The sequence below is a fragment of the Myxine glutinosa genome, chromosome 3, assembly GCF_964187855.1.
Source record: "Myxine glutinosa chromosome 3, kmMyxGlut1.1, whole genome shotgun sequence".
Taxonomy (NCBI): Eukaryota; Metazoa; Chordata; class Myxini; order Myxiniformes; family Myxinidae; genus Myxine; species Myxine glutinosa.
In genome coordinates, this window is record NC_136263.1 from 129,106,722 (window position 1) to 129,132,058 (window position 25,337).

Here is a 25,337-nt window from a genome sequence, read left to right on the forward strand (position 1 = left end):
GGGGGATAGAAAAGAAAAGACGTAGAGACGGAATTTGTAAAGTGTAAATAGAGGGAAGGGTAAGGTTAGTGTAGGCTGACATGGGGGGTTACGAACGGATAGGGACGAGCTGTCTCCGCTTCCTTCCCATGCTCTTCATGTTGCATTGCCTTGCATGGTGTGTACCTTTGCACCCTTTCCCTCCGCTGAGCTGTGTGGCTGCACTTTTGCACTGCACTCTGCTACCTGTTGCTGCACCAGTACACCTATGGACCACACGTTCTGTGGCCTGGAATCTTTTGCTGGAGCAGACAATTGCTGCAAGCGTTATCTTGCCCTGTGGACCACTGGTTTTAAGTGGTGTCAAAGTCACGCAGATGTACCATGAGATGGCCCTGCAAATAAAAAAACGGACACGGTTTGTGCATTTTTTTATTCCGGTGTGCCAGGAAAGAAGATCTCCAAGTTTTATTATGGCACACCGAAGACGAAGCAGGAAGACGCAAGATGCAGCAGCCCAGCAGCAAATGTGCCATTTATTATTTGAAATGTGATTGTGCATTTTTGTGCATTTTGGTACATTTTCTTTATGGTGTATTGGTGCAGTGCATATTGTGTTTCTCTTCTCTCCTCAAATTTCTTTCCCACAAAAGAACAGGTCCTGGGTTGTAGAACTGTAAATAATTAGTTAGTCTTGTAAATAACATGCTCCCCACCTGCTTTATGTATAGTTTGAGAATTCTTTCCGTAATTCGGTTAGTTGTGGGTGTGAATCTGTTAGTTAGTACACAACGCAGTAGGTGGGACATATTTAGTGTTGTAAAACTGTCACACACAGGTGTTAGATTAAATGTAGAGGGAAAGCACACCTAAGTGTCACACATAATTTAAAAAGTAGTCCTGACCCTTGCTCAAAACCGGTCGTGCTCACTTGTGTGGGTTCGGCTCGGGAATGAGCCTGGCGAAGGAGGGGGGCAGTGTTGAGGTTTTGAGATTGTACATATAACATCATTAAAGGTTAAAGGTTTGCCCCCAATAGTTAGTCCACAAGCAACATGTAGGCCCATTAGAATTGGTTATGTCATAGTATGTGTAAGAGTAGGCCATTTCCCTAGTGACATCTGCGTTGTGTAAAGAATTGAGCTTAGGTCCTTTCATTTTGCGGCCACCCTTCATTTTCATCATGGGCAAACTCGATCCCGCGCCCCATCTGGCATCCCTCAAGTTTGTTACGATTTGGCCGCCAGCAGCGTTCGCTACCCTTGGTTTAAATACAGGGATACAGCAACATACAGCAACAGCCAACCAGGGCTGAGAGGGCATGGCTTGATAGGGCATGGTACAGAGCGTCTAGTAAGTTTGAGAGGGTTCACTGGGCAAGGCTATATAAGCCAGTGCACAAAGCCCTTGAACAGGACTGATGAGAACTCATGAGGAGGATTTGTCACAGGACTGAGCAGACTGGCTGGAAAAGGACTGATGCAAAAGGACTGGCTGGAAAAGGACTGGTACGAGGACTGACCAGAGTTGAGTTATGAGAAGTGAGAGGCAGGCACTCGAGTTGGGAGAGAACTGATCTGGAGCACTCGTGTGAGAACTGCATTGAGAGGACCGGCGTGCACATGACAGTTTCAAGGCATTGATTGAGAAGCGCATTGTTCGCGTTTATTGAACTTTTCGCTTATTACGTATGTGGCTGAGCCGCAAGTGTAACCGCCAAAGCTAGCCCTACCGTTCACCCTGTAATAATCCCGTGCATGCCAAACGCCACTTGGAGAGCTCCTGCCGTTTGTTCATCTACTTCGCGGTGCGAGTTGGGGACGGAGAGTGAGCTGCCTGGACGCCATCCCTGGACCATCAACCTGTTCGTCTGCAACCCCGTGAGTAGATGATAAATGTTGTTCCTGGGACAGCCCCAAATCTCCATTCACTTACATGTAAATTTTCCTCTCTCCATCACTTTTCTTCATTTCCCCTTAACACCTCTATTCCTCCCCCCCCCTTGGTCTTATGGGCCTTTTACTCTTAATATCAATGATCCCGAGTAGACCACTCAAACATCGATCCTACAAATATTTGTTTATGTGTGGGAAATAATTTAATTCTCCAAAACTTCCATCACCATCTAATACATAAACAAAATATATGTTTGAGTTTGGTTCTTTGTCAAGATATTTTAAATGAGCTAAGATAAAATGGTAAACCTCCCTCAATGTTCTTGTCTGAGTGCCTCCAGTGCCACACACCATTTTTAAATTAAAGTATATATTTTCCTGACAATCATCAAAGTTTTCCGTCCACTCTAAAATATTTCCATCTTTTTTACCCAACACACCGATATTTAAATTAATTATCTTATTTGTTTTGTGAACTTTTTAACCAGTTGCCTTTTCAATTATACCTATTTGGTATTTTTCACATTTGTTATGTTTACCATTGATATACAGTCACATGAAAAAGTAAGTACACCCCATGTAAAGTTTTGACTTTTTCAACATATTTCAACATACAGCTATTTGATGTTCATTTCAACAATATTGATAGATAAAGGTGATACAATATAACAAATATCATGAAACTGTTACGGGGTCAACCTCAAGGGGAGCCCCGGCAGAAAGATGTATGGTCCTTGGGTGAAAATAAGTCAATCAATAACGAGTCCACACCAAGGGTTACGAACAAACCCCAATATATTCCCAAATCCCGCACAGGAATCACAATGCGTTTACAGCACCTCCATACAATCCTTATCTATAGTATAGGTGGCGCCACCTTAACCCACAACAGTGTTGGCAACACTCACGGCCCTTGCCCCCAATGTCTCTGCACGCCTCCCAGGTGACGTCGAGTCGATCCAGCGATCGGGGAATCTATGTCCGATTCCAATCCGGGGCTGCGAGTGAGGATACTCGACCACCTCAGCGAGGATACCCGACTTCGCAGGTTCCGCAGTAATCCGGCGCTCTCCTGACGCGCGGACTTCGGTTCACCGAGGCACGGTTCCCTGGTCCTTCACGTTCGGCGGCTCGGCCTCGAGCTGCAGTCTCAACTCTCAACCGTCTCCCTCCAATCTCTTTCGCGTGCCAGGCCCAAGGTGCGACCCGTACACGCCCTCGTAGGCGTCGAGGCGAACAGCGCCGGGCGCTTGGTTCCTTCCAGGACCACATGGCACCTTGACACGTAACCGGCAATCAATCACCCCGCGCAGGTAACTCCTCTCACCAGATGGGCTTTTCCAACTCCGTTCCAAAGTAGGTAACGATCGCCTCCGCTCGCGTCGGAGCTCTCGAAGCTTAAGATGGCCGCCCTTTCTTCTCCTCCTCCTCTTCTTCACGATCCCGTTTCCGGTCTCGTTTTTCCCAGAAGGGCTCCTGACCCTTTAATCACAACAACCTTTAATAGAATATACTATTACGGACGCGGTTAAGATTTTATTTTTGACCGAGCGGTGGTGTAACCGCGGCCGAACAGTTATTCCCCGACTAACCCGATTCAACCCCAAACGTTGGCCGTATCGCACCGCAGCTGCTCAATATGGAAAACTCTAAAGCGACCGAATGCAAAGAGGAAGAAGACGTACAGAAGAGTAACTGGGTTTATTATTTACACACATACAAGCAAAAAGAAAGCAGTCGCGTTTATTTACAGGCACATGAGACGCAGGTGACACAGTGAAATCCTTAGCTTATACAAGCTTAATTATCTACCCAGGACAGAACAAACAAAGACGACTCACACGGGGAATGATGATAGGGATGGCAGGTGGATGGCTGGTGGATGGCTGGCGGGATAGGGAGGTCCAACTGGTCCTGCAGCACGATCGACTAGTTGGGCAGCCGCCGCTCCTTCGCGGCCCTGCTCCAAACTGCCGTCCAGGCCTCACGCTGCTGTGGCTGCAGTTTCGGTGGCTCCAGCTGCAGTAAATGCAGTTGCGGCGGCTCGAGCTGCAGTAAATGCAGTTTCGGTGGCTCGAGCTGCAGTAAGTGCAGTTTCGGTGGCTCGAGCTGCAGCTCAACTCTGGACTTCTCTCGGACTCAACTCAAAGCGCCTCTCTTGGACCCAACTGCTTGGACTCCCTCTCGTCTCTCTGTATTCTGTAAAAGGCTCATCTCCTCGGGAAACGCCCTCCCGTGGGTTATATAGGCCCCGCCCCTCAACCTTTGCGAACCTCCCCGATCGCTCTTCCTCCGCCCTCTCTAGCCAAACCCCTGGCTCATGGTTGGTCGAGTGGGGCTGGCTCACTCCTCCCCTCTATGACGAGGTGGAGACATGCCTTTATTCTCCGACCCTGCCTCGTGGTCAATGGCGGCAATTGGAGGGGAGGTTCTTGGCAATGGCACTCGAGGCCTGGCAATGACGAAAGGGGAAATGAAAGTTTTGGGAATGGGAATGAAGGGAATCTATCTCTTTCACTGGTGCAATGGAGTATTTCAATTAATGGGAGACACAGCCTTACCCTAAAACACATAATAAGATATAACTATCGAACAGGGGTATTCTATGATGGGCTGACGTGCATGCTCTTGGACTAATTATGGGACGCCCTTTGACCTTTACACAGCTCCGGAGGCAGGAGGCGCAGAATAAACACTAATAATAATAAAGCACACAATCAAAAAAAATACAGTCCTCATATCCGCAACAATACATTAATAAGAAATGACCTGAATTGTAACCCCCTTAAACCCGGAATTCGTAACAAAACATTTACATTTTGTCGTCCATATTATAATTTAAATAAACATAAATGCAACTTTCGCATGTGGAAAAAGTAAGTACACCCTTGGCTCCAATAGGTGGTATTGCCCCCTTTGGCAAAAACAACCTCAAGTTGGCGTTTCTTCTCACTGTCTTCCAGTCTCTGACATCCACTGGGAGAAATTTGTGCCCACTCCTCCATGCAGAATTCTTTCAGCTGTGCGATGTTTGAGGGGTTTCTGGAATGCGCAGGTCATTTCAAATCCCCCCCACAACATCTCGATGGGATTTAGATCCGGGTTTGACTTGGCCATTCCAGAACCATCCATTTCTTTCTTTTCAGCCATTCCTTGGTCGATTTACTGGTATGTTTAGGGGCATTGTCATGTTGCAAGGTCCACCTTCGGTTGAGCTTCAACTTCTCGACAGATGGTCTCACATTATCCTCAAGCACCCTCTGGTACAATGAAGAATTCATAGTGGATTATATGATGGTGAACTGCCCAGGCCCTGATGCAGCAAAGCTGCCCCAAACCATAATATATCCACCACCATGCTTTGCAGTTGGTATCAGGTTCTTGTGGTCAAATGGTGTCTTTGGTTTTCGCCAAGCATGTCTTCTGGTACTGTGGCCAAATAGCTCTACCTTTGACTCATCTGTCCAGAGCACATTGTTCCAGAAGTGCTGGTCTTCACCTAGGTGTTCATTGGCAAACTTTAGTCTTGCCCTGATGTTCTTTCTGGACATAAAAGGTTTCCTAATGGCACACCTCCCATGTAGATCAAATTTGTGCAGCCTCTTTCTAATGGTAGACTCGTGCACTTTGACATCAACAGTGGCAAGAGCTACCTGTAGGTCCCGTGATGACATTCTGGGGTTCTTAGAGACTTCTTTCAGCATCTTGCGGTCTGCTCTCAGGCTGAACTTGCTGGGGCGGCCTGGCCTGAACACGTTGGCAGTTGGTTGGAATCTTCTCCACTTGTAGATGATCTTCCGGACAGTGGAATGATTGATTTCAAATTGTTTGGAAATCTTTTAAAATCCCTTCCCAGACTCGTAGGCATCTCTAACCTTCTTTCTGAAGGCCTCAGAGAGCTCTTTTTATCTCTGCATGGTGATGCCACACACTTCAACAACAAAGAGCAAACCAAACTAAATGTCTGAGGTTTAAATAAAACAGTTTCCTCCGAGATCCTCTCTAACGATGTTCTAATCATTTGCACCTGAGCTGGTGCACGTGATTCTAATATGAGGTATTTGAAGTAGTGATAAATGTAGGGGTGTACTTACTTTTTCCACATGCGAAATTTGCATTTATGTTTATTTAAATTATACAATGGACTACAAAATGTAAATGTTTCATGATACTTGTTATATTATATCACCTTTATCTATCAATATTGTCGAAATGAAGATCAAGTAGCTGCATATTGAAATATGTTGAAAAAGTCAAAACTTTACATGGGGTGTACTTACTTTTTCACGTGACTGTACCAAGGTTGATGACACCTCCACTCTTTAATCTGGTTGATACTTGGTTCTATCATTTATATATTCATAAAAAGGCGGCGGTAGCCCATTAAAATCCCTAACCCCAGTATCTTATCACTTCAATACTTATATAACCATAAGGGAGACTATCAATTCCATTTTCTAAAATAAACCTCTTGTCATCAAAAGCCCCCAATGCTTTCTTATTCACCTCTTCTGTATATAATTGATGTTTATAACTTCTTATTCCATTAATCTTTCTAAACTCTTCTTTCTTTGTTGTTAAACAGTTATAATAATCGCTGAAATTTATTGACTCCTTTATAACACCCTTCTTAACCCCCTTTAGTTTTTTATTTTCCTTTTCCTTACCTTTTAACTTCTTATCAATCTTTTCAACATTATACACAATGTATTTATAAGCATAGGCCTTTGACCTCAATCCCACAAATTCACTCATAACATTTCCCCCTAATTCATCCTTGAACTTTCCAATCACCTTTTTATTTTTAGAAGAGAACAACTCACTCTCTTCACTATAATTACTAGTATCATAGATATTAATGTCCTTTTTCATGTCTGAATAAACATCATCAGTATTAATTTTCAAAATAAAACTATCTGTATCCATATAAAGTAGCTTAACATCATTTTGATATTTCTTCCTCAAGTTATTGTAAAAGTAATCATACATTAATGACTTTGATAAATCAAGTATTGAGGTACCGATGTAAATAGGTTTGTCCATCTCAACGCTTTCTCTCATCAAATGTATTGCACAAAAGTTTTCCGTAAAAACTTCTACTCTCGAGAAGCTTGGTCTGTTGATAAATGTTGATGCTTGTTTCCATGATGTTGACAGACGAATGTTTTGTCTCTTTCTAACATTCTCCATCGTTTTTCCAAATACAGAGTTAATCATCAACATACAAAAATGTCTTTCTCAAAGTCATTTGTAGCATCTGTTCTCATTTTGGTGCTGTAGTCAATGTACTTTTTTAACCAATGACCCTGATTGAACTTGAGAATCCTATGTATCTTTTCAACACGGAGACCCTTTGAAAGACATTGTCTCAAATTTCTTTGATGGAGTACATAATTTTTCTTGTTGTATAGTGTTGTTAGAAGCTTCTCTGATGCTTCACCCTTTACATTAAATGATTGTTGATAATCACTTAACCATTCCTTCTTTGGACTTTCCTTTTCACAAGCAAATGGGAGATATTTGTGTAGGTTATGGAGTTTCTCTGGATATTTCAAATCAACTTCAAAATAATAACCAACTTTTTCTTCATCTAATTCAGCTTGTGTAGATATACATAGATTCTCAAAGACTTTGTTAAAATTCTTTTCTTTAACCCATTTCAAACCACCATAAGGAAGTGCTTGAGACATTGCCCACCCATACAAGCTATTCGCATCATAATACATCAAGTAGGAGCTCTCTACCGATGGATCATAATTTGGAATGTACTTGTTATTTGCTTTAGCATATCTCTTTGAACAGACTCGTGAAATTCCTCCTCTCTTTGCCTTCTCAATCATCAAGAGCATATCAACATCTGTTATAAGATCCAACTCTTGCTTCGTCATCTTTAACATCGCACTCCAAGCCAATCCAGGAGCAGTGTAATAGTGAGCAGGATCCAATCCATATCCAGTGCGACAAACAGATCTAAAGGTCTCAAATACATCAGCCAATAAAAGCACATCAGTTTTGAGATACAAATCATGATACTCACCAAGATTCTTGATGTTGTATTTTTTCCAAACATTTTGAGCATGTAAATAATTTTTGTCAGATATATGTTTATTGTTTAATTTGTTGTAGAAATTTTCTTTTGAAGGAAGTTGTGTTTCATTAAATCTCTCAAATGAATCCATATAATCATAGGGGTAAATTCCCTTTTGTGTTAGTAAATCTTTATCAGAAAAATATTCGGAAAGACATGGAAACTCTTTAAGGTTTTTAACCAATTTTTTCAATGGACTTGCCATGAATTTAAATGTGTCAAGAAATCTAATATTAGTTATATCATAAGTATTTTTATTTTTTTAAATGTCAAATCCTGTTTTTATAAAGATTGTTTTTGTGAATGAAATGTATTTCTGATCCGTGTTTGGAATTGCTGAGATAATTCCAGGGGTCTTTGAAAGTTGATTTATAAATAGATGAGTGTCATAATTAGCATTGTTATGAAGAAACACAGGAATGAAAGAGGGGAGTTTATAATTAATATTACAACTTTGATGAGCTGGACCTCTATATTTACCAGTGAGATGACAATGATCTCTAACCTTAAGACCTTCACCAATTTTTTCCTCACAAATATGGCAAACATTGTTTTTTCTAAATTCCCTTTTCTCTTCACTCGTCAAGGACATTGGTTTATTGGTTTCTCTCATTATCTTGGTTAATCGAACACAGTCTTTTTCTAGTCGTTTCACAAACTCCTCTGGGGTATTTGAGCCTCTATACTCCTCTGGCTTGTTATATTTATCACCAACGAATGATTTGATATAATAAACCGCAAGGAGTATGTTTTTGATATTTATTTGTATATGATTGTTTTGGATCTGGAGAAGCAGTATCTATTTTTTCTAGAATACTTTCAAAATCAGCATATATAACAAATGGATGTTTTATTGTTTTCTTTTCATCTTTGAATGAGATCTTTGAGCCTTTTTTAGGCATATTGATTACCGTTGATTTATGTTCACCACAATAATTTGAATGTTTATCTAATCTTTCTTGTGTATGGAAGAAGTTAAGACAACACAAACAAATATATATTTTATTTGTTCTTTTACATACTTGTGGTTTTATTAATTTAGCAATATCTTTTATGTATGTATAATGTGAATTTTCCTCTGAATTAAAATATAGAAGATTAATATGAGTTTGTTTACAATTGTCAGAAAGCTTTAAAACCTTAATGTTGTTTGTTTCTGTTAGACCATAAACATTAACTGATAAATTATTCATCTTTTCAAATTTAGGAATATCATTTAAAGCCATAGGAAACTTTAGATCTTTTGTATTTAATGTATTCTCATATTTTTTATAATGAGATACTCTTTCATCATGAAAATGTGGAGGATGTAAGTGTGCTAGAATAGACCAGAGAAAACATTTATTGTCTTTATTTTTGATATTGATAACTGCTTTTCTATTTTTGATAACACTGGGTAAATCAATGTAAGAAGAAGCTTTTAGAGGATCTGATTTAAGAATATGAATGTCTATGTAAATAATTTTTCCTATATTGAATCCACGTCCTACGATTGAATTATCCACATCTTGCTCTTGTTTAATAAGTTCATCATAGACTCCTGATGTTTTAAAATCTTGATATGAAGATATAAAGTGTGGCTCAGTTCTCATGTATGGTGTATCTATAACTCCTTCGTCCTTTGTCATTTCTAATTTTACTCCCATATAAAATTTAAGTGGTTTCATTTCTTTTAGTGTTTTTTCAATCAACGTTTGAACAGCAGGTTTAACTATTTCTACAGCATCAACTATAGACTCTGGTTCAGGAGGTTTGAAGTTATAAGACTCTTATTTTAATATGTCCTTTGAATGCGCCATCAGAGTTTTTAGTTGTGATAAAATTTGATAAATGTAGATTTGTTTTAAGATGTATTTCGAAGCCTTTCTTGAGGATATTTTTATGACAGAGAGAACAGTGTTTTGTTTCCTTCTGAATAGGAGCTAGTAGGTGAAGTAGATTAAATGTGTGTTTGTTAGTTTTAAGGTGTCTTTTGTGTTGTTTATATTCTTGTTCACAAACGTCGCAATACGTTGCTTTGATCATATTTATATCGTAAAATTATACTTAAAACAAAGTGCCTTTTTTAAAGATGAAACTGTGCTTAAAGTAAAACACTTATAGAAGAAACTGTGCTTCGAAGAAAGTGCCTTTTTACAGGCTTTTTATATATGAAACTATACTTAAAGTAAAACACCTTTTTACAGGTATACTAAAAGTAAAGCGCTTTTTAATCACAAAATTCAACACTAAAATCATCATCCTCACCATCATATAAGTTCAATGAGAACACAGTATCATTTGTGTACACTGAATTATCATCACTAAAATCACTATCACTATCACTATCACTCATTGATTCACGATCATCATCAATAAAACTACTCTCATAACTATCATTTGAACACAAACTATTAGTATCATAACTATCTTTAGATCCGAGACTCTCAGTATCATATTCAGATCCTAGACTCTCAGAGTATTGACTGTCAATATCACTCATTTACATACCATTAAACTTCCATCAATATCTATATATTTTCTTTCATTAGAACTAATAACCACAATATTTTTTACATTAAATGTTATTTTCAAATAATCTCTAATAATCAGGGTACGGAATGATAGTTCACCACTAATATTCATATTATTAATTTCACCCACATCTTTGGGTCTATTAAAGAATATACAAATGTTTCCTCTAGAATCGTTGATGGTCTTATCATTCATTTTCAAAGCTTCTTTATCAATGATCTTTTCAAGCTTTGAGTAAATTGCCAGTAGTAGTGGAGAAACTTTTGTCAAATTTACTTTAATAGAGTTATTAATTAAAATAGCTTGTCCCATAAATGTAATAAAAGGACACATGTTATTCTCCATTATGGGTTTAATCCAAAAATTTCCATATTTATCTTTGTTCAATTTAACATCTTTGACATATTTTTCTGCTGGTACCGAAGTAGAGATTGATTGAAATTTGTCTTTTGTGTTTTGAAACATTGTATTTATTAGCTAATAAACTTGCGTTTAGTTTAAGTAAAAATTTACTGTATAAATATGACAGAAGGATATTTAGAATTTCCAGACTCTCCATATGATAAATTAGTGAATTGTCCGGCTTGTGATAGAGTGGGGCTTAATGATGAGGATTCATATAAACAATGTTTATTCTGTGATTATCTTCTAATTAATGATAAAAAAAAATAAAAAAAATATAACTCTTTTAAATTAAAACCATAAATGAATTACTTTACAAGATTAATAAGAGAGATGAATGTTAAGTATTGTGATGATAATACACCATTTCTTTCAAGGGAAGAGACTCTTTGTATTGAGGAAATGTATAAGGGTTTAATGATATTTATTATTCAAAATAATTTTAATGGAAATGTTAATACAAGATACTATATAAATAAAATAATGAATTATTTTGAAATTAAACCTGAACTCAGGATAAAATATAGAGTTTCTAAAATAGCTCAAAAAAGTTAGATGAATTGTTTTCCAAATATATAAATGAATGATTTTTTACCCGTTTGGGAAAACAAGATAAAATGTAACAACCATAAAAATCTTCCAAATTCATTAAGATGTCTAATAGTCAGTTCAAGCAGATGTGGAAAAACCTGTTGGCTTTTAAAGATGCTCCTTACCCCCAACTTTTTAGATTATGATAATTTAATAATTTTTACGAAGTCAAGTTTTCAACCCGAGTATCAACTACTATCACAAGGTTTTAATGCGGGTCTTAAAAAGGAAGACATACTTTTCCTCAGATTTCCTCTTCTGATCCTCTTCAAACCTGGTTTATTTAAACTTCAAAACAAACTAAATGATTATAATATTGAAGATATAATAAAATTATTTTGTGATACACAGAAATCAAAACCGAAACCAAAACCCATAACTTGTATTCTCAGTGACAATACGGATGATATACCTTCACCTCAAGATTTAGATAAATCTAAAAAGAACCTCGTCATCTTTGATGATTGTGTTAATGAGAGAAACCAAACAGTAATGGATAGCTACTATACAAGAGGGAGACATTCTTCTTGTAATTGTATTTATCTTAGTCAGTCATATTTTCAACTCCCTCGACGCTCAATAAGAAACAATGCCAATACTTTTATTTTATTTAAGTTATATTCAATAGATGTAAATATTTTTTGGAGAGATAATTGCTCTGAATTATGTAGTAAGAAGGAATTTGTAAATTATATGAAACACATGATTGGAAAATATAAATATATTGTTGTGAAACAAGATGAGGTACGAACTGATATTTTACAGACATAAATGACAACAATTATTATTAATCTTGTGGGTAAATCTGCTTCAGGAAAGAACTTTCATAAAGCTAAACTCTTGAATAGTAAAAATGAAAAGATTTTAAGTTTTTTTAAAAAAACACCCTATGATTCGTTTTGTAGGTACTACAACCAGAGCAAAGCGACCAGGAGAAGTCGAAGGGAAAGATTATTACTACATTTCAATGGAGGAACATATGCGATTGAGGAATGAAGGTTAAATATTTGAGGAGGTCTCTCTTGGTTCTACAAAATATTCACATTGTAAGAGTGAGTTAAATAAAGTAAAATCTAATGGTCTTGGGATTTTAGAAACTAATCCTGAAGGAATGAGACAAATTATTAAACATTTGTGTGGTGATGGAGTTAAGATTTTATCATTCGGTTTTGATATCGATGAAGAGACTCAACGCAAACATATGAAAAGCAGAGATACAAGTATTAGTGAAGAAGAAATAACAACTCGTATTAATAGCAATAAAGAATTTGATGAAATATTTAAAGAAAAGGATTTATTTCAACACATTTACTATATTGATGAAGAAAAGGAAAATTTTCCCATTGACCTTTACAATTCATTAAATGATATTTTTCAATAAATAAATACAGAAAATGAATACCGAAGAAAGAGCAAGAAAGTTTAAAGAACATCAAGAGTTGGTTTCAAAAGTTGTAAAGCAACAGGAAGAGATAAAGAAGAAACGGAGACAGAAACTAACTGGTGAAGAAGCCTTTGAAAGAAAACAAGAGAAATTGTTTAAACCACTTTTAAAAACTCAACAAACGATTTCACCTACAGTTCCCACGTTTTATTTACTCCGAAAAAACTTCAAATGCTCAAAGATTTTAGTCAAATGACAGAGCAAGAACTTGGAGAATTAGAATATGATGATGAAGGATTATTTTGGAAACTTGAGGAGGTAAATCAACCCCCTAATTATGTTGTGGAAGCTCTTCAAAACAATGAATATTCAGCGGGTTCAAAAACCAGAGCAGGTCTCATTCCAACAGAAGAACCAGCACAGTTCCATCTTGTGAAAGAAAAGTTATTGATATTTAATGATAAATTGGTGTTCTTAAGTTCTGCTCAACCAAATTTTGAATTAACTCCAGGATTAATGTTTCTTCTAACAAACTCTGGATTTAGCGGTTCAAAATATTTTGAGGAACCACTTGATATGGAAAGAGAGGAAGAAAGAGAGTATATTGAGTTGCTAAACGCACTTGATTATGGAGTTTCTGTTGCTGGTAAAAGTAAGAAGAATGAGAAGGAGAAACATATTATTGATGCTTTAAGTAAGCTTGGTTCGGGTGTTAGCTTTCTTCCAAATGACCCATCACAATTAGTTAATAGACTATTATTGTTGTTAGGTAGTAAGAAGGCTGGAAACAACAATTGTTTTAATGAAACATCCGCCATTTTAGACCAGTTGATGAATATGAAAATAATTAATAAATATCAATACAAAGATATTTTATTAGATATTAAATAAGATGAGAAGCACAATTCTTAGTTTTAAATTCACAACGAGTGATTACACAGCATCATTCCCTTACCCACTACAACTTGACCCCACAAAAGAATTTGAGGCATCTTTATTGTCGATGGAAACTTATAATACCTTGTTTAATATCACAGAGAAAAACAACAAGTTTAGTTATAATCCAGGAAGTGGATATAAAACTATAACCGTTTCACCCGGAGCTTACGAGATTTCTCAAATATCCTCTGAAGTCTCTCGCCTTATGAAAGAACAAGGTGATGAACCAAAAAATATGGTAATAGATATTCAAAAACACACTTCAAAATCAACTATTAAACTTAAAAATAATTATAAAGTTGATTTCACGATTGAAAATTCGTTTAGAGAGCTATTGGGGTTCTCTTCAAAAAAGATTGAAAATAACGGGACGTTTTACAGTGATAATGTTATCCAAATATCCTCCGGTCTAAATTCAGTATTAATTCATTGTGATTTGATTGATGGTGCTTATAACGATGGAATTAGAACAAATACAATATTTTCATTCAGCGCATACTCAACCCCGATTGGTTATAAATTTAATATGGAACCAAAAAATCTTGTCTATTTACCTGTGTCAGGAAAAACCATACACAGAGTAAATTTTAGGATAACCGACCAAGATAATCGTATGATATCCTTTAATGATGAAATTATATCCATCAGAATTCACCTACGTGAAGTTTTTCAATAAATAAATAATGGTTATTGTGAGAAGACACAAGTTGGGAAAATATAAAATAATTACAGGGGGTGGGATGTTCCTTTCACCATACTATAAGGGTGAAGGTATGTTTCTTGGTAGAGGATACTATAAACCAAAGAGACAACGGGGTGTGGGACATCAATTTAGTAATAAAGGAGATGGGATAATTGATACTCCAATGAGTATTGGTTCAACCATCCTTAAACATAAAGACCTAATTGGTTCAACTGCTTCTGCCGTGGGCTCAGTTGCGGGTGCTATAAAGAGTATAAAAGATGCTCAAAAGGAGTCTCATAAATTACAAGCAATCAAAGAAATTAAAAAAGGTAAAACTCAACTATCTTCACAAGAACGACAAAAATCATTAAAATACTTGGGTCAGGGTTTCAACAATTTTAATGCTATATAAATACAAGTATGGAAGCGATTGATAGTATCTATGATTTGGATGATACGATTATCATTTCAAACTCCACTTAAAAGGAAGACTATTTTAAGGTAAATGCTATAACAGGAACAGACTGGAATTGAAACGGAACAAAAAGTTTTGAAATAAATAATCAACAAACTTACTTGAATCTAGCTGATAGTTTCTTGCTGTGTAAATTTAAATTCACTAAGGCTGCGAATAATACTAATGCTACACTCGTAAATGATTTCTTCTGGAAAATGTTTGATAGTGTCCGCCTGTATATTGGAACACGAGGTTGAAGCGGTTGATTATGTCTCTGCTACATCTGAAATGATGAAATTTACACTATATTCGTTCAGTGATAGAATGGGTAAGGGAGCTGTTGAAGGTTTTATTCCTGATATGTCAATGGGAACAAATGCTGACCCTGGTTATAGTCAAAGGAAGTCAATGTATAATGATGATACAAAAGCAGAGAATAGTTTTACTGCAGCAGTACCTCTGAAAGGTATATTTGGATTTTGTGATTATGATAACGCTTTGTATGGTCTTAAAATTAGATTTCAACTACAAAGTTGTCTCGCGAGATCTAAGATCGAAGTCTCGCGAGATCACGGCGAGGTCACGTCTTTTCGAAGCTGCTCCATGCGCTCACGCTTTCGAAGCTAAGTGATATTTCTCAATCGTGTTTTTGTCGAGACTGTATCTATCTTTCGGTGTATGTACCTATAGCGTATCTTTTGGAAAATTTTCGGTGCTAATTTTTCGTACATGTATACACAATCGTCGGTTAATGGTATCGAGTATTCTGCGGCCTAGTACTCATAGGCTTGGACTACCGTACCGTCTCCGACCTTGTGGTTTGTTTTTCTCTCAGCGATTCGTCGAATGCGCTGAAATTATTTTCGTTCACTGTTTCGTCCCAGTCGTTCACCCCGTACCTCCATGTTTAATATCTGTACTCACAAAAAAAAAAAAAAAAAAAAAAACCCCAAAAAAACTATTTCCTTCCCAGGTCTTATTCGTTTATTTGTTCTTTTTGTTCGTTCGTTCTTCGTTCGCGATCACGCGGTTAGAAATGTATAATCTCTCCCCTGAACAACTATTTTCTCTCATATATTATAACACCCTTTTCTTCTTTTCCTACAAAAGGATGCTTTCGTCTTGCTCACCAAATCTATTCATTCCAAAATATATATATAATACCATCTCTTACAGTTCCTCCTTTCTACATTCCCTAAACTATCCAGAACTCCATCCCTCCTCCAGTGTCCTCAAACGTATTTTTGACTCGAAGGTCTCAAACTCATTTTGCAAAAAATGTTCGTTTCCCATGAATCGTACACTTTTCAAAATCCAATCTCACCCCTCCCCTCCAAATCCTCCCCATCACCCATCCCTTTCAAATCTCCCCCCTTGCCCCTTCCCTCCCCTCCCTCCTAAACTCCCCCCACACCCCTCCCCTCCGAGACTCTCCCTCGCTCCTCCCCTCCTAGACTCCCCTCTCACCCCTCCTCCTCAAAGCATCCTCCCTGCTTCTTCCTCCTTCCAACTTTCACCTTCATCTCCCCAAACCTTCTGCCTTGCTCTTCCCCCTCCTCAAATAACACCTCACTGTGCCTCACCCAATCTCCATCAAACCTTTTGTCCGCCCCATTCTTCCCTTTCTCCAAGCTATTCTGAAATCTCTGACACACCTTCAACAGCTCTCCCTACCTCTTCCTCCCCTTCCACATCTTACCCTACCCCTCCCCCCCCTGTTCTGGACCCGATGCTCCCCCTTCCTCTTCATTAACGGAATGGACCTCAAACATCCGGGGCCTTCGCTCAAACTTGACTGACCTCTCCATACAGGTTGCTTCTGACAAACCAGATGTGATCTGCTTAACAGAAACTTTCCTCCTTCATGATATCTCTGATGCCTTGGTATCTCTCCCAGGTTACTCCCTCCTCCGGTATGATAGACCTGAGCCTCGTCCTGGAGGTGGGGTTGCTATCTTTATAAAAAACTCTCTTCCTCACTCGCCCTCCACTGCCCTCTCTCCACCTCACCCCCAGGAATACCTTTGGCTACGGCTTCCCCTTCGCTCCCACCTTTTGTTCATATGTGTGTTGTACCGTCGACCAATCAGCGATGACTCCATCTACATCTCACTGTCTGATAATATGGACCAACTTCTATCTACCCATCCCAACTCTCTCTTCCTCATATGTGGTGATTTCAATTGTCACCATGCCAGTTGGCTGGGTGTGGGTACCTCTCTCACCAGCCATGGCTCTTCAGCAAAGGACTTCTGCGACTCACTGGGACTGACACAATCTGTCAATTTCCCGACCCGGATCTCAGTCAACGGAGCATCTTCTCTTCTGGATTTGGTTATGACAAACTTCCCTGAAAATGTCTGCTGCTCTTCTTCTGCTCCAATCGGCTCATCTGATCATGTGCTTGTCAAAGTGGACATCTCTCTGACCATTCTCAGAGAGCCTCCTCAGCGTCGACGAGTCTGGCATTTCACTCAGGCTAACTGGCACGGTCTTCAAGCAGCCATCAATCATCTGGACTGGTCTCCCATCTCTACCGCCTCTGACACCAACTCATCCTGGGAATTCTTTCAAAGTAAATTGCTCTCTCTCATGCACAGATTTATACCATCTCGTCTTCAGTTGTCATACCCTTCCTCCCGTCCATGGTACATGGAATCTTGTGGTGAGGCTGTTGCCCTGAAACAACTTGCTTTCGTCTCCTGGAAAGCAAATCCAACGGAAGGAAATCTCATTTCCTTTCACAAAGCCCGAAACAAGTGTGTGTCCACCCTCAGGAGAGCCAGGAAACAATATCTCACCATTCTCAAGACCGAACTCTCTTATCTGTCTCACTCTTCCAAATCCTGGTGGCGTCTGGTCAAATCTGTTTCTGGTGTTTGTTCCCCCTCCATCCCCTCCCTCACCTCAAACGGCTTAACGGCTGACTCCGCACGTGAAAAAGCTGAATGCCTCAACTCTGTGTTTGCCTCTAAATCTTGTGTCCCAAACCCATCCCTCTCTGTACCCACCGTACCCAGTCGTACCCAGCTGCTCCTGGACTCTGTGCCCTTTCCTCCTGACAAGGTGGAAAAGTTTCTGGCAACCCTCGACTCTGATTCTGCAACTGGTCCTGACGGCATCAGCCCACAGGTCCTAAAATCATGTTCTTCTGCACTTTCACTCCCTCTTCTCTGTTCTCTTCACCCTCTCTTTTGCTCAAGGTCATCTGCCATCTGCTTGGAAATCAGCCAACATCACCGCTTTGCACAAAAAAGGTGCAAAAACAGATCCCAGCAACTACAGACCAATCAGCCTTCTCCCAATTATCAGCAAAGTCATGGAATCCATCATTGCTTCAGATATTAAATCTTTCCTCTTCTCCAATGGCTTGATCTCTGATCATCAATTTGGTTTCAGACCTGGTCACTCTACTCTGGACATGCTGCTTCTGCTTTCTCAACAATGGATGGAGGTCCTCAACGCCAAACAGGAAATTAGAGCTGTCTCCCTTGACATTTCACGTGCCTTCGATACGGTCTGGCACCCTGCTCTGCTCTCCAAACTCTCCTCCTTTGGTATCCATGGAAATCTCCACGCATGGCTGGCGGACTTCCTCTCTGGTCCTAGTCAACGTGTGGCCCTGAATGGGTTTCTCTCATCTCCTCTTCCTGTTCAGGCTGGAGTTACCCAAGGTAGTGTTCTGGGCCCTGTGCTTTTTCTGGTCTTCATCAATGATCTCTCTGACTCTCTTGAAAATCCTCTCTATCTCTTTGCTGACGACTCTACTCTCTGTCGCTCCATTCCTCATCCCTCAGATCGGCAGTCTGCAGCCTCCTCACTCTCTGCAGACCTGGACAAAATCACAGACTGGTCAAACAAGTGGAACATGGCTTTCAATCCTGACAAATCTCACACTCTTACAATGTCTCTCCGAAAGGACCGACTGGACAACCCTCCCATCTACTTTCTCAACAATCCTCTCCAAGGAGTTCTGTCGCTCAAGCTTTTGGGTCTCACTATCTGCCATGATCTTTCTTGGGAAAACCACATTTCCAAGCTGGCCTCCAAAGCCATTCGCCGACTGGGCATCCTCCATCGTGCGAAGTCCTTCCTTGGCACACCTGAGCTCCTCACCACATACAAGGCTTTCATCCGCAGCTCAATGGAATACTGTTCCCCCCTCTGGGCTGGTGCTCCTGCCTCACACCTTGCTCGGCTTCACGCTGTTGAGGCCAAAGCTTTCAGAATCATTGGAATCTCCTGCGATGTAGTCAACGCCGAGGGCCTTTCACTCACTCACCGCAGGCAGGTTGGTGGTCTTTCTGTCTTCTACCGACTCCTCTCCGGCCTTGCTCCCCCAGCTCTCTCTGTGCTCTGTCCCCCCAATATTCCTTCAGGTCGCACAATATCTGCCTGCAACCCTCTTCTGGTTAAACTGCCAAAGTCTAGGCTCTCTGCTCACCTTCACTCTTTCATTCCCCTTTTCTCCCGCCTCTGGAACAAACTCCCCCACTCCCTTCAATCCCACTCCTCCCTCCAGGTCTTTAAAACAGCTGTTCACCACCATCTCTTATCTTCCCCCATCGAAAACCTTGATCTTTTCTACCCCCGGTAATTCACCCCAGAGTCCTTGCAGTGTTCATATGTTTTAATCCTCTCCCACCTCCCCCCAAGTCCTCCCGATGTCCCTGCTCTCAAATGTTGTGTTTGTGTCCTTCCCCCTCTCTTTTGTGTCCTTCCCCCTCTCTCCCCATCTTGTCTACCGCTCCCCTTGTTTTTTGTGTTTTGTGTGTTGGTTTGTCTTTTTGTGTGATTAATGTTAGCTCTTTCACGAGCCTCGATCTTGTATACAAAAAAAAAAAAAAAAAAAAAAGGAATGATAATGTAAATAGATTGCTTTTGGGGCTGAAAATGCTTTTGGTGAAAATAATAAATTTGTTATTAATGATTTGTGTTGGTATATCAGTGAATATACTCCTAATCTTAAAACGGAAGAGATGTTAAATAGAACACTTGCTGGTTCAAGTGCGGCAGGAGCCTTGACAGGAGGTATTTCAGCTGCGGTAAAAACCGCTAATGAAAGGAAGGCTCAACTGCAAGCTCAAAAGGAGTTGGAAAGACACAACAAAGAGTTGGAGAAACAAATTAGTGGAAATGGTGTAATTGTGGATTTTGCCCAAAAACCTGAAAGCCTACTTGATAAAGCTAGATTGTTGGTTGGAGATATGCTTTCCTCTATCGCTCAAACGGGTGTTAAACTAACTAAAAGGGGTAATGGGTTATATCTTTCTCATAAATATATGGATAAATGGTTTAAACAATTTGGAAAGTATACAACGTCAAATGTAGAACTTGCTAAATATTGTAAAAAACTAAAAATTGATAATGTGGTTATTTGTATGAGAGATGAATTAACAAAGTTGTCCAAGAATACAAAGAATATTATTATGAATTTAGACACACAGAATGGTTCTCATTGGGTTTGTATTCATAATAGTCAGGATAAATATTATTTTGATACTTATGGTATGCCACCACCTGTTGAAGAAATACAATTCTTACAGAATTGTGTTTATCAAACATTTCAAGTTCAAGAAATGAATTCAAAATGTTGTGGTCAATTATGTTTATATGTATTATTTCAACTCAACTTTAATAAAAAAAATTATGATGTCATTTTTAATCTAATATAAATGACATGTTGGAAAATATGGTTCTATCTTTGGAGAATCCCCTCAGGATATTGATTTATCAAATTATTATGCAAAGGCACAGGCTGAACGACAAAAATATAGTATAAGTAAAAATATTAATATGAAGACTACTTATAAATTAATCAATTATCCGGGTCCTACTGACGTGAATGACTTGGTGAGATTAAGTGATTTATTGCAATATACAGTATATTCCAAAAGAAAAAAGCACGTTTTGTTAAACAAGTAAAATTTACAACCACAACACCTAGTTATACAGACCATACACCTTTCCTCATTAAATTTAACTATCTGCTTACAATTGAATTTTATAAAGAAGGAGATATAGTTAATATGCGAATAGATAAGTGGGGGTATGATATGCCTGATTTAGGGTATAATTGGTTTTTTTTCAATAAACTTAGAAGACGTACATGATTTTAATCAGTCTCGTAAAGAAGAATATTATCCGCTTGGTGAGGATAAGGAGTTATGTGGAAGTACTATTAGCAAACAACAAATACACGAGTTAGGAAATTTAAAAAAAAATGATAGCATAGCGATGGTTTGCATGACAAAGAAGGAAGGTAATGAGATAAAGATAGAAAGCCGAGGAATGCAAACCGATTTGGTAGTGGGAAGATGGGGTGGTATTACCTGTCATAATATTAATCTCACATATATTTCTGATACATAAATGGCAGGAAGAAGACAACAAGAGAATTATAATTTTTGTATTCAGGGATACCTACAAGAAAAGGGTGCTCGGTTTTACATACCTTATGAATTGGAACATATACATGGGAATTTTGTAATTAAAAACTGGCCTTATACTGATATTGCTAAACCCACAAATAGAGACTTGATTAAAATAAGAAATGAAAATGATCTTCTCAAAGTTATGAAATATAAAACTCTTTTAGAAATCATGAACAAATCTTATTGGTATCCTATTATGAGAAAAATAATTATAGATACAAGAATATCTCAAAATCCAGATAAATATAGGTATGATATTCTTTGGGGCTCAAACTCAAGGGTAGCAAGGGATGAGGAAGGAGTTGAAGAAGAGAAGGAGGAAAGAGAGAAAAGAGAGAAGGAAGTGAGTGAGAAAAAGGAGAGGGAAAAAAGGGAGAAAGAGGAAAGAGAGAAAAGAGAGAAGGAAGAGAGTGAGAAAAAGGAAAGGGAAAAAAGAGAGCAGGAGGAGAGGGAGAAAAGAGAGAGGGAGGAAAGAGAGAAGGAGGAAAGAGAAAAGAGAGAAGGACGAGAGGGATGAAAGAGAGAGGGAGGAAAAATATAAAAAGATGGAAATCAGTGAGATTAATGAAAGATTGAAGGTATTACAGCAAATAAATCAAACTCAACGCACTGAGGAGGAAAATAAAGAAATGAAAAGACTAATGGAAATATTAGTATCAAGAATAACGACGTCAACGTCTGATGATGTTGGTGTTATTCGCTTTAGTTAGTTTTATTTGTAAATAAATGGAAGAGAGAGTGAAGGCATTCCTAAGGATTCTTTATGTTTTAAAAATTAAGATAAAAATGTATATGTTGAAAACCAAAAAGGTTTTTGTACACTGTAGGAATTTTTCTTCTAAATAAATGAGTTATTGTGTTCAGTGTAAAAAGAAAACTAATACGAAAAGTATATCATATGTTAAAGGTAAAAATAATAGAGTTTATCAAAAAGGAATATGTCAAGTGTATGGCTCTAAAAATTGTCAATTCATCTCTCCTAAAAGTGGAGGAGACATACAAAAGTTTTTGTCAGGGAGCAAATTTACAACAACTGGAATTCCAGGGGAATTACACCTTCCAGGGTGTTCTTTCTGTGGTCCAGGAACAAACTTGGATAAAAGATTAGATGAGGCTGACAATCCTAAACCTTGGTCTAAACCTCTAAATAGGGTTGACGAAGTGTGTATGAAGCATGATATTGATTATGGGAATACCACTACAGTGGATGAAAAACATGAAGCAGACAGAGAAATGTTGTATAATTTGTTTTTGATACGAAATCCTACGTTGAGAGAGAAAGTTGATAGGTTTATTTTGAAAAAAATGATAAGTGCTAAATTGAAACTTGGTCTTGGTTATTCACCCTCAAAAAACTATTAGGCTCTAATGATGTCAACAAGACTGAGGAGCTTTTGGCTGATGAATTGCATAAACCTATAATCACAAAGTTTAAAAGAAGGAAAGTTTATTCTAAAGACACCAACCACATCTGGTCCGCTGATTTAATTGAATTGAATAATGATAGGGGATACAGGTATGCTTTAACCATTATTGATTTGAGGAGTAGATATGCTTGGGTTGTTCCTTTGAAAAACAAAAGGGGTAATACTCTTATGTTAGCTTTCAGGGGAATATTTAGTAAAAGTAAAAGAAAACCAAAGACGTTATGGACTGACGAGGGAACAGAGTTCTATAACAAAATATTCATGAAATTTCTTAAGGGGGAGGGTATTAAATTATACAGCACCTTTAATGAAGGAAAGACAGTTGTTATTGAGCGTTTTAATGGCACTTTAAAAGAGAGATTATATAAAAAATTCACACATCTCGGTTCTCAAAAGTGGATATCTTTAATTCAGAATATTGTAGATAATTACAATAATACAGTTCATTCATCAACAAAATCAAAACCGTCAGAATCATTTACAAAATTAGAATATGAAAAGGAGATTAATTTGAGAAAATCCAAGTTCAAAGTTGGTGATATTGTAAGAATATACAGATGGAAAAGCCATTTTGAGAAAGGTTATACAAAAAATGGACTTATGAATTATTTAAAATCGTTGATGTAATGGATACAGTCCCTTGGACCTACAAATTATATGATTTAAATGGAGAAGAAATATTAGGATCATTTTATTCACAGGAATTACAAAAAACAAAGCTGATAAACCATTAAACAACAACCATCCATACTTTCATCCACCCCACCCAGATTAGTTAATTTAATTAGTAGTAATAAAATAAAAAATAAAAAAATGCAAAAGCCATGCCCACACAGACCACGCCCACACAGACCACGTCCACACCCATACAGACCACACCCGCACAGACCACGCCCACACATACCACGCCCACACAGACCACACCCACACAGACCATGCCCACACAGACCATGCCCCTCAGTGTGCCCCCCCCTTGACCCTCCAGCCCCCTCATCCGACCCCCACCTTCCCCACACACACAAGGGGAGGGGAGGGGTGGGATGAGGGGGTGGAGGGTCGTTGGCAGGTGCGCAATCCCCCCTTCTTTTTTCCTTTATTCTCTTTTTATAATTAAGAATTAAATAATTTGTAGGCAAAGCAAATATAATCATATAATATTGAAAACATAAAAATCTTTATATTATTAAAACATTTTTCTTGAGGTATATATTCAGTTTATTCCCAGCACAGCCAAAGCCATTCAGTTTCTTCCCAGCCAAAGGCAGCTCCACCAGATGTATTTAGGTTCTGAATCTCTTTCTGTTTAAGACAAGGGGGAGAGAAAATATTAATATAGGGTTGAGCAAAGAGAAGGTAAAGTGGAAGAGAAAAATATATAAAAATAATCCACACCTCCAAAAGATCGAGCTTTGTGTTAAGGTCGTTGAGTTGAAAATTTAGGGTATCACAGGTTGGAAGTAAATAACCACTCTTTAGGATCTCAAAATAACCCCAATCAGAGGTGTGATCGTGGTCGTGGTTGTGGTCATCGATCTCAACTATCATCTCTGCTATTGAAGTAATGTTCTGTTGGAAAACAAAGTGAGAAACTATAAAATTTGTAATAAGTAAAGTTGAATCTTACCTCAAGTTTATCAAGATGGAAATTTTAAACTCACATGGGCAGGGAATGGGTTTGCACTCCTCAGAACTTCAAGGTTGTGAAATTCGTTGGTTTCATCATCAAACTTCATGTTGTTTGGTTGGTTTTTAATGCTGGAATAATACAAACAGTTAGTTAAAGTTAATAACACACATACACACAGTATCAAAGTTTGTGAATAACTAATTATATCTCTTACCTCTCGCATAACATCTCAAACAAGGTGCTTAATTCGTTGCCAGTCATTTGTTCTGTTGTTGAGACAGCTTTGGGGAATATTAAAGGGTGAGAGAGGCTGTCCAAACACTCAGCCATCTCATTATGAAGTCCCCTGCGAACTTCAGTTAATTCTGTAAGGGTTTCATTCAGATTCTCCTTTTGTTGGTGATAATCATTGGCTTCATTTTCAACATCAACCACCAACTTTGACAAAGTGAGGCTGTTAAAAAAAAAAGAAAAAACAATAATTATAGAGAGGCTGTTAAAAAACAATAATTGTTAATCATGTTCTATATAAAACAATGAATAACTAATCGTAAAAAAAAAAAAAAAAAAACCAAAAAAAAAAAACTTACCTGTCTTGTGATAAAGCTTCAAACTCAATGCCATCTTCAACGTTGCAAAACATTTTTCGAATGAAGCAACCTCAAGTGAGATTCAGTTAATATAGCCAGGATGGGGTAATTTAATGACATCATGGAGACAGAGTTTCTTGAAAATTCCAGGTGTGTCCCTTCAAGGAAGGGGATTAACATTCTTCATAGGATTTATTGTTTTATAATTTCACTTGACTAAGGGATAATATTTTTGCTTCAGGCAAGAGAAGAGTAAAACTGGTTTCTCTGGTAAAACATTCATGTTCGTTGGGTCTCTGTACGAGTATAATGAAAAATGGTGTGT

The 25,337-nt window shown here is 38.2% G+C and overlaps 1 protein-coding gene and 1 pseudogene across 1 annotated transcript; both read right to left on the reverse strand.

The window, feature by feature from the left end:
- Window positions 1-332: 332 nt before the first annotated feature.
- LOC144891224 (uncharacterized) lies at window positions 333-23,663 on the reverse strand (annotated as a pseudogene).
- Window positions 23,664-24,010: 347 nt separating this feature from the next.
- LOC137424167 (uncharacterized) lies at window positions 24,011-25,065 on the reverse strand. The gene is made up of 5 exons (XM_078773610.1): window positions 25,013-25,065; window positions 24,637-24,876; window positions 24,454-24,550; window positions 24,188-24,361; window positions 24,011-24,094 (listed from the first exon to the last, which is right to left on the reverse strand). The coding sequence occupies exons 1-5, from the start codon at window positions 25,063-25,065 to the stop codon at window positions 24,011-24,013; spliced, it is 648 nt and encodes a 215-aa protein (XP_078629736.1).
- Window positions 25,066-25,337: the final 272 nt, after the last annotated feature.

Bases quoted from the DNA above. Each gene is read 5' to 3' on its own strand.
- LOC137424167 (XM_078773610.1), bottom strand. From the start codon at position 25,065: ATGTTTTGCAACGTTGAAGATGGCATTGAGTTTGAAGCTTTATCACAA. The intron at 24,877-25,012 runs GTAAGTTTTTTT...TTTTTTTAACAG, and splicing joins GAAGCTTTATCACAAGACAG to CCTCACTTTGTCAAAGTTGG. The intron at 24,095-24,187 runs GTGTGGATTATT...TGTCTTAAACAG, and splicing joins CAAAGCTCGATCTTTTGGAG to AAAGAGATTCAGAACCTAAA.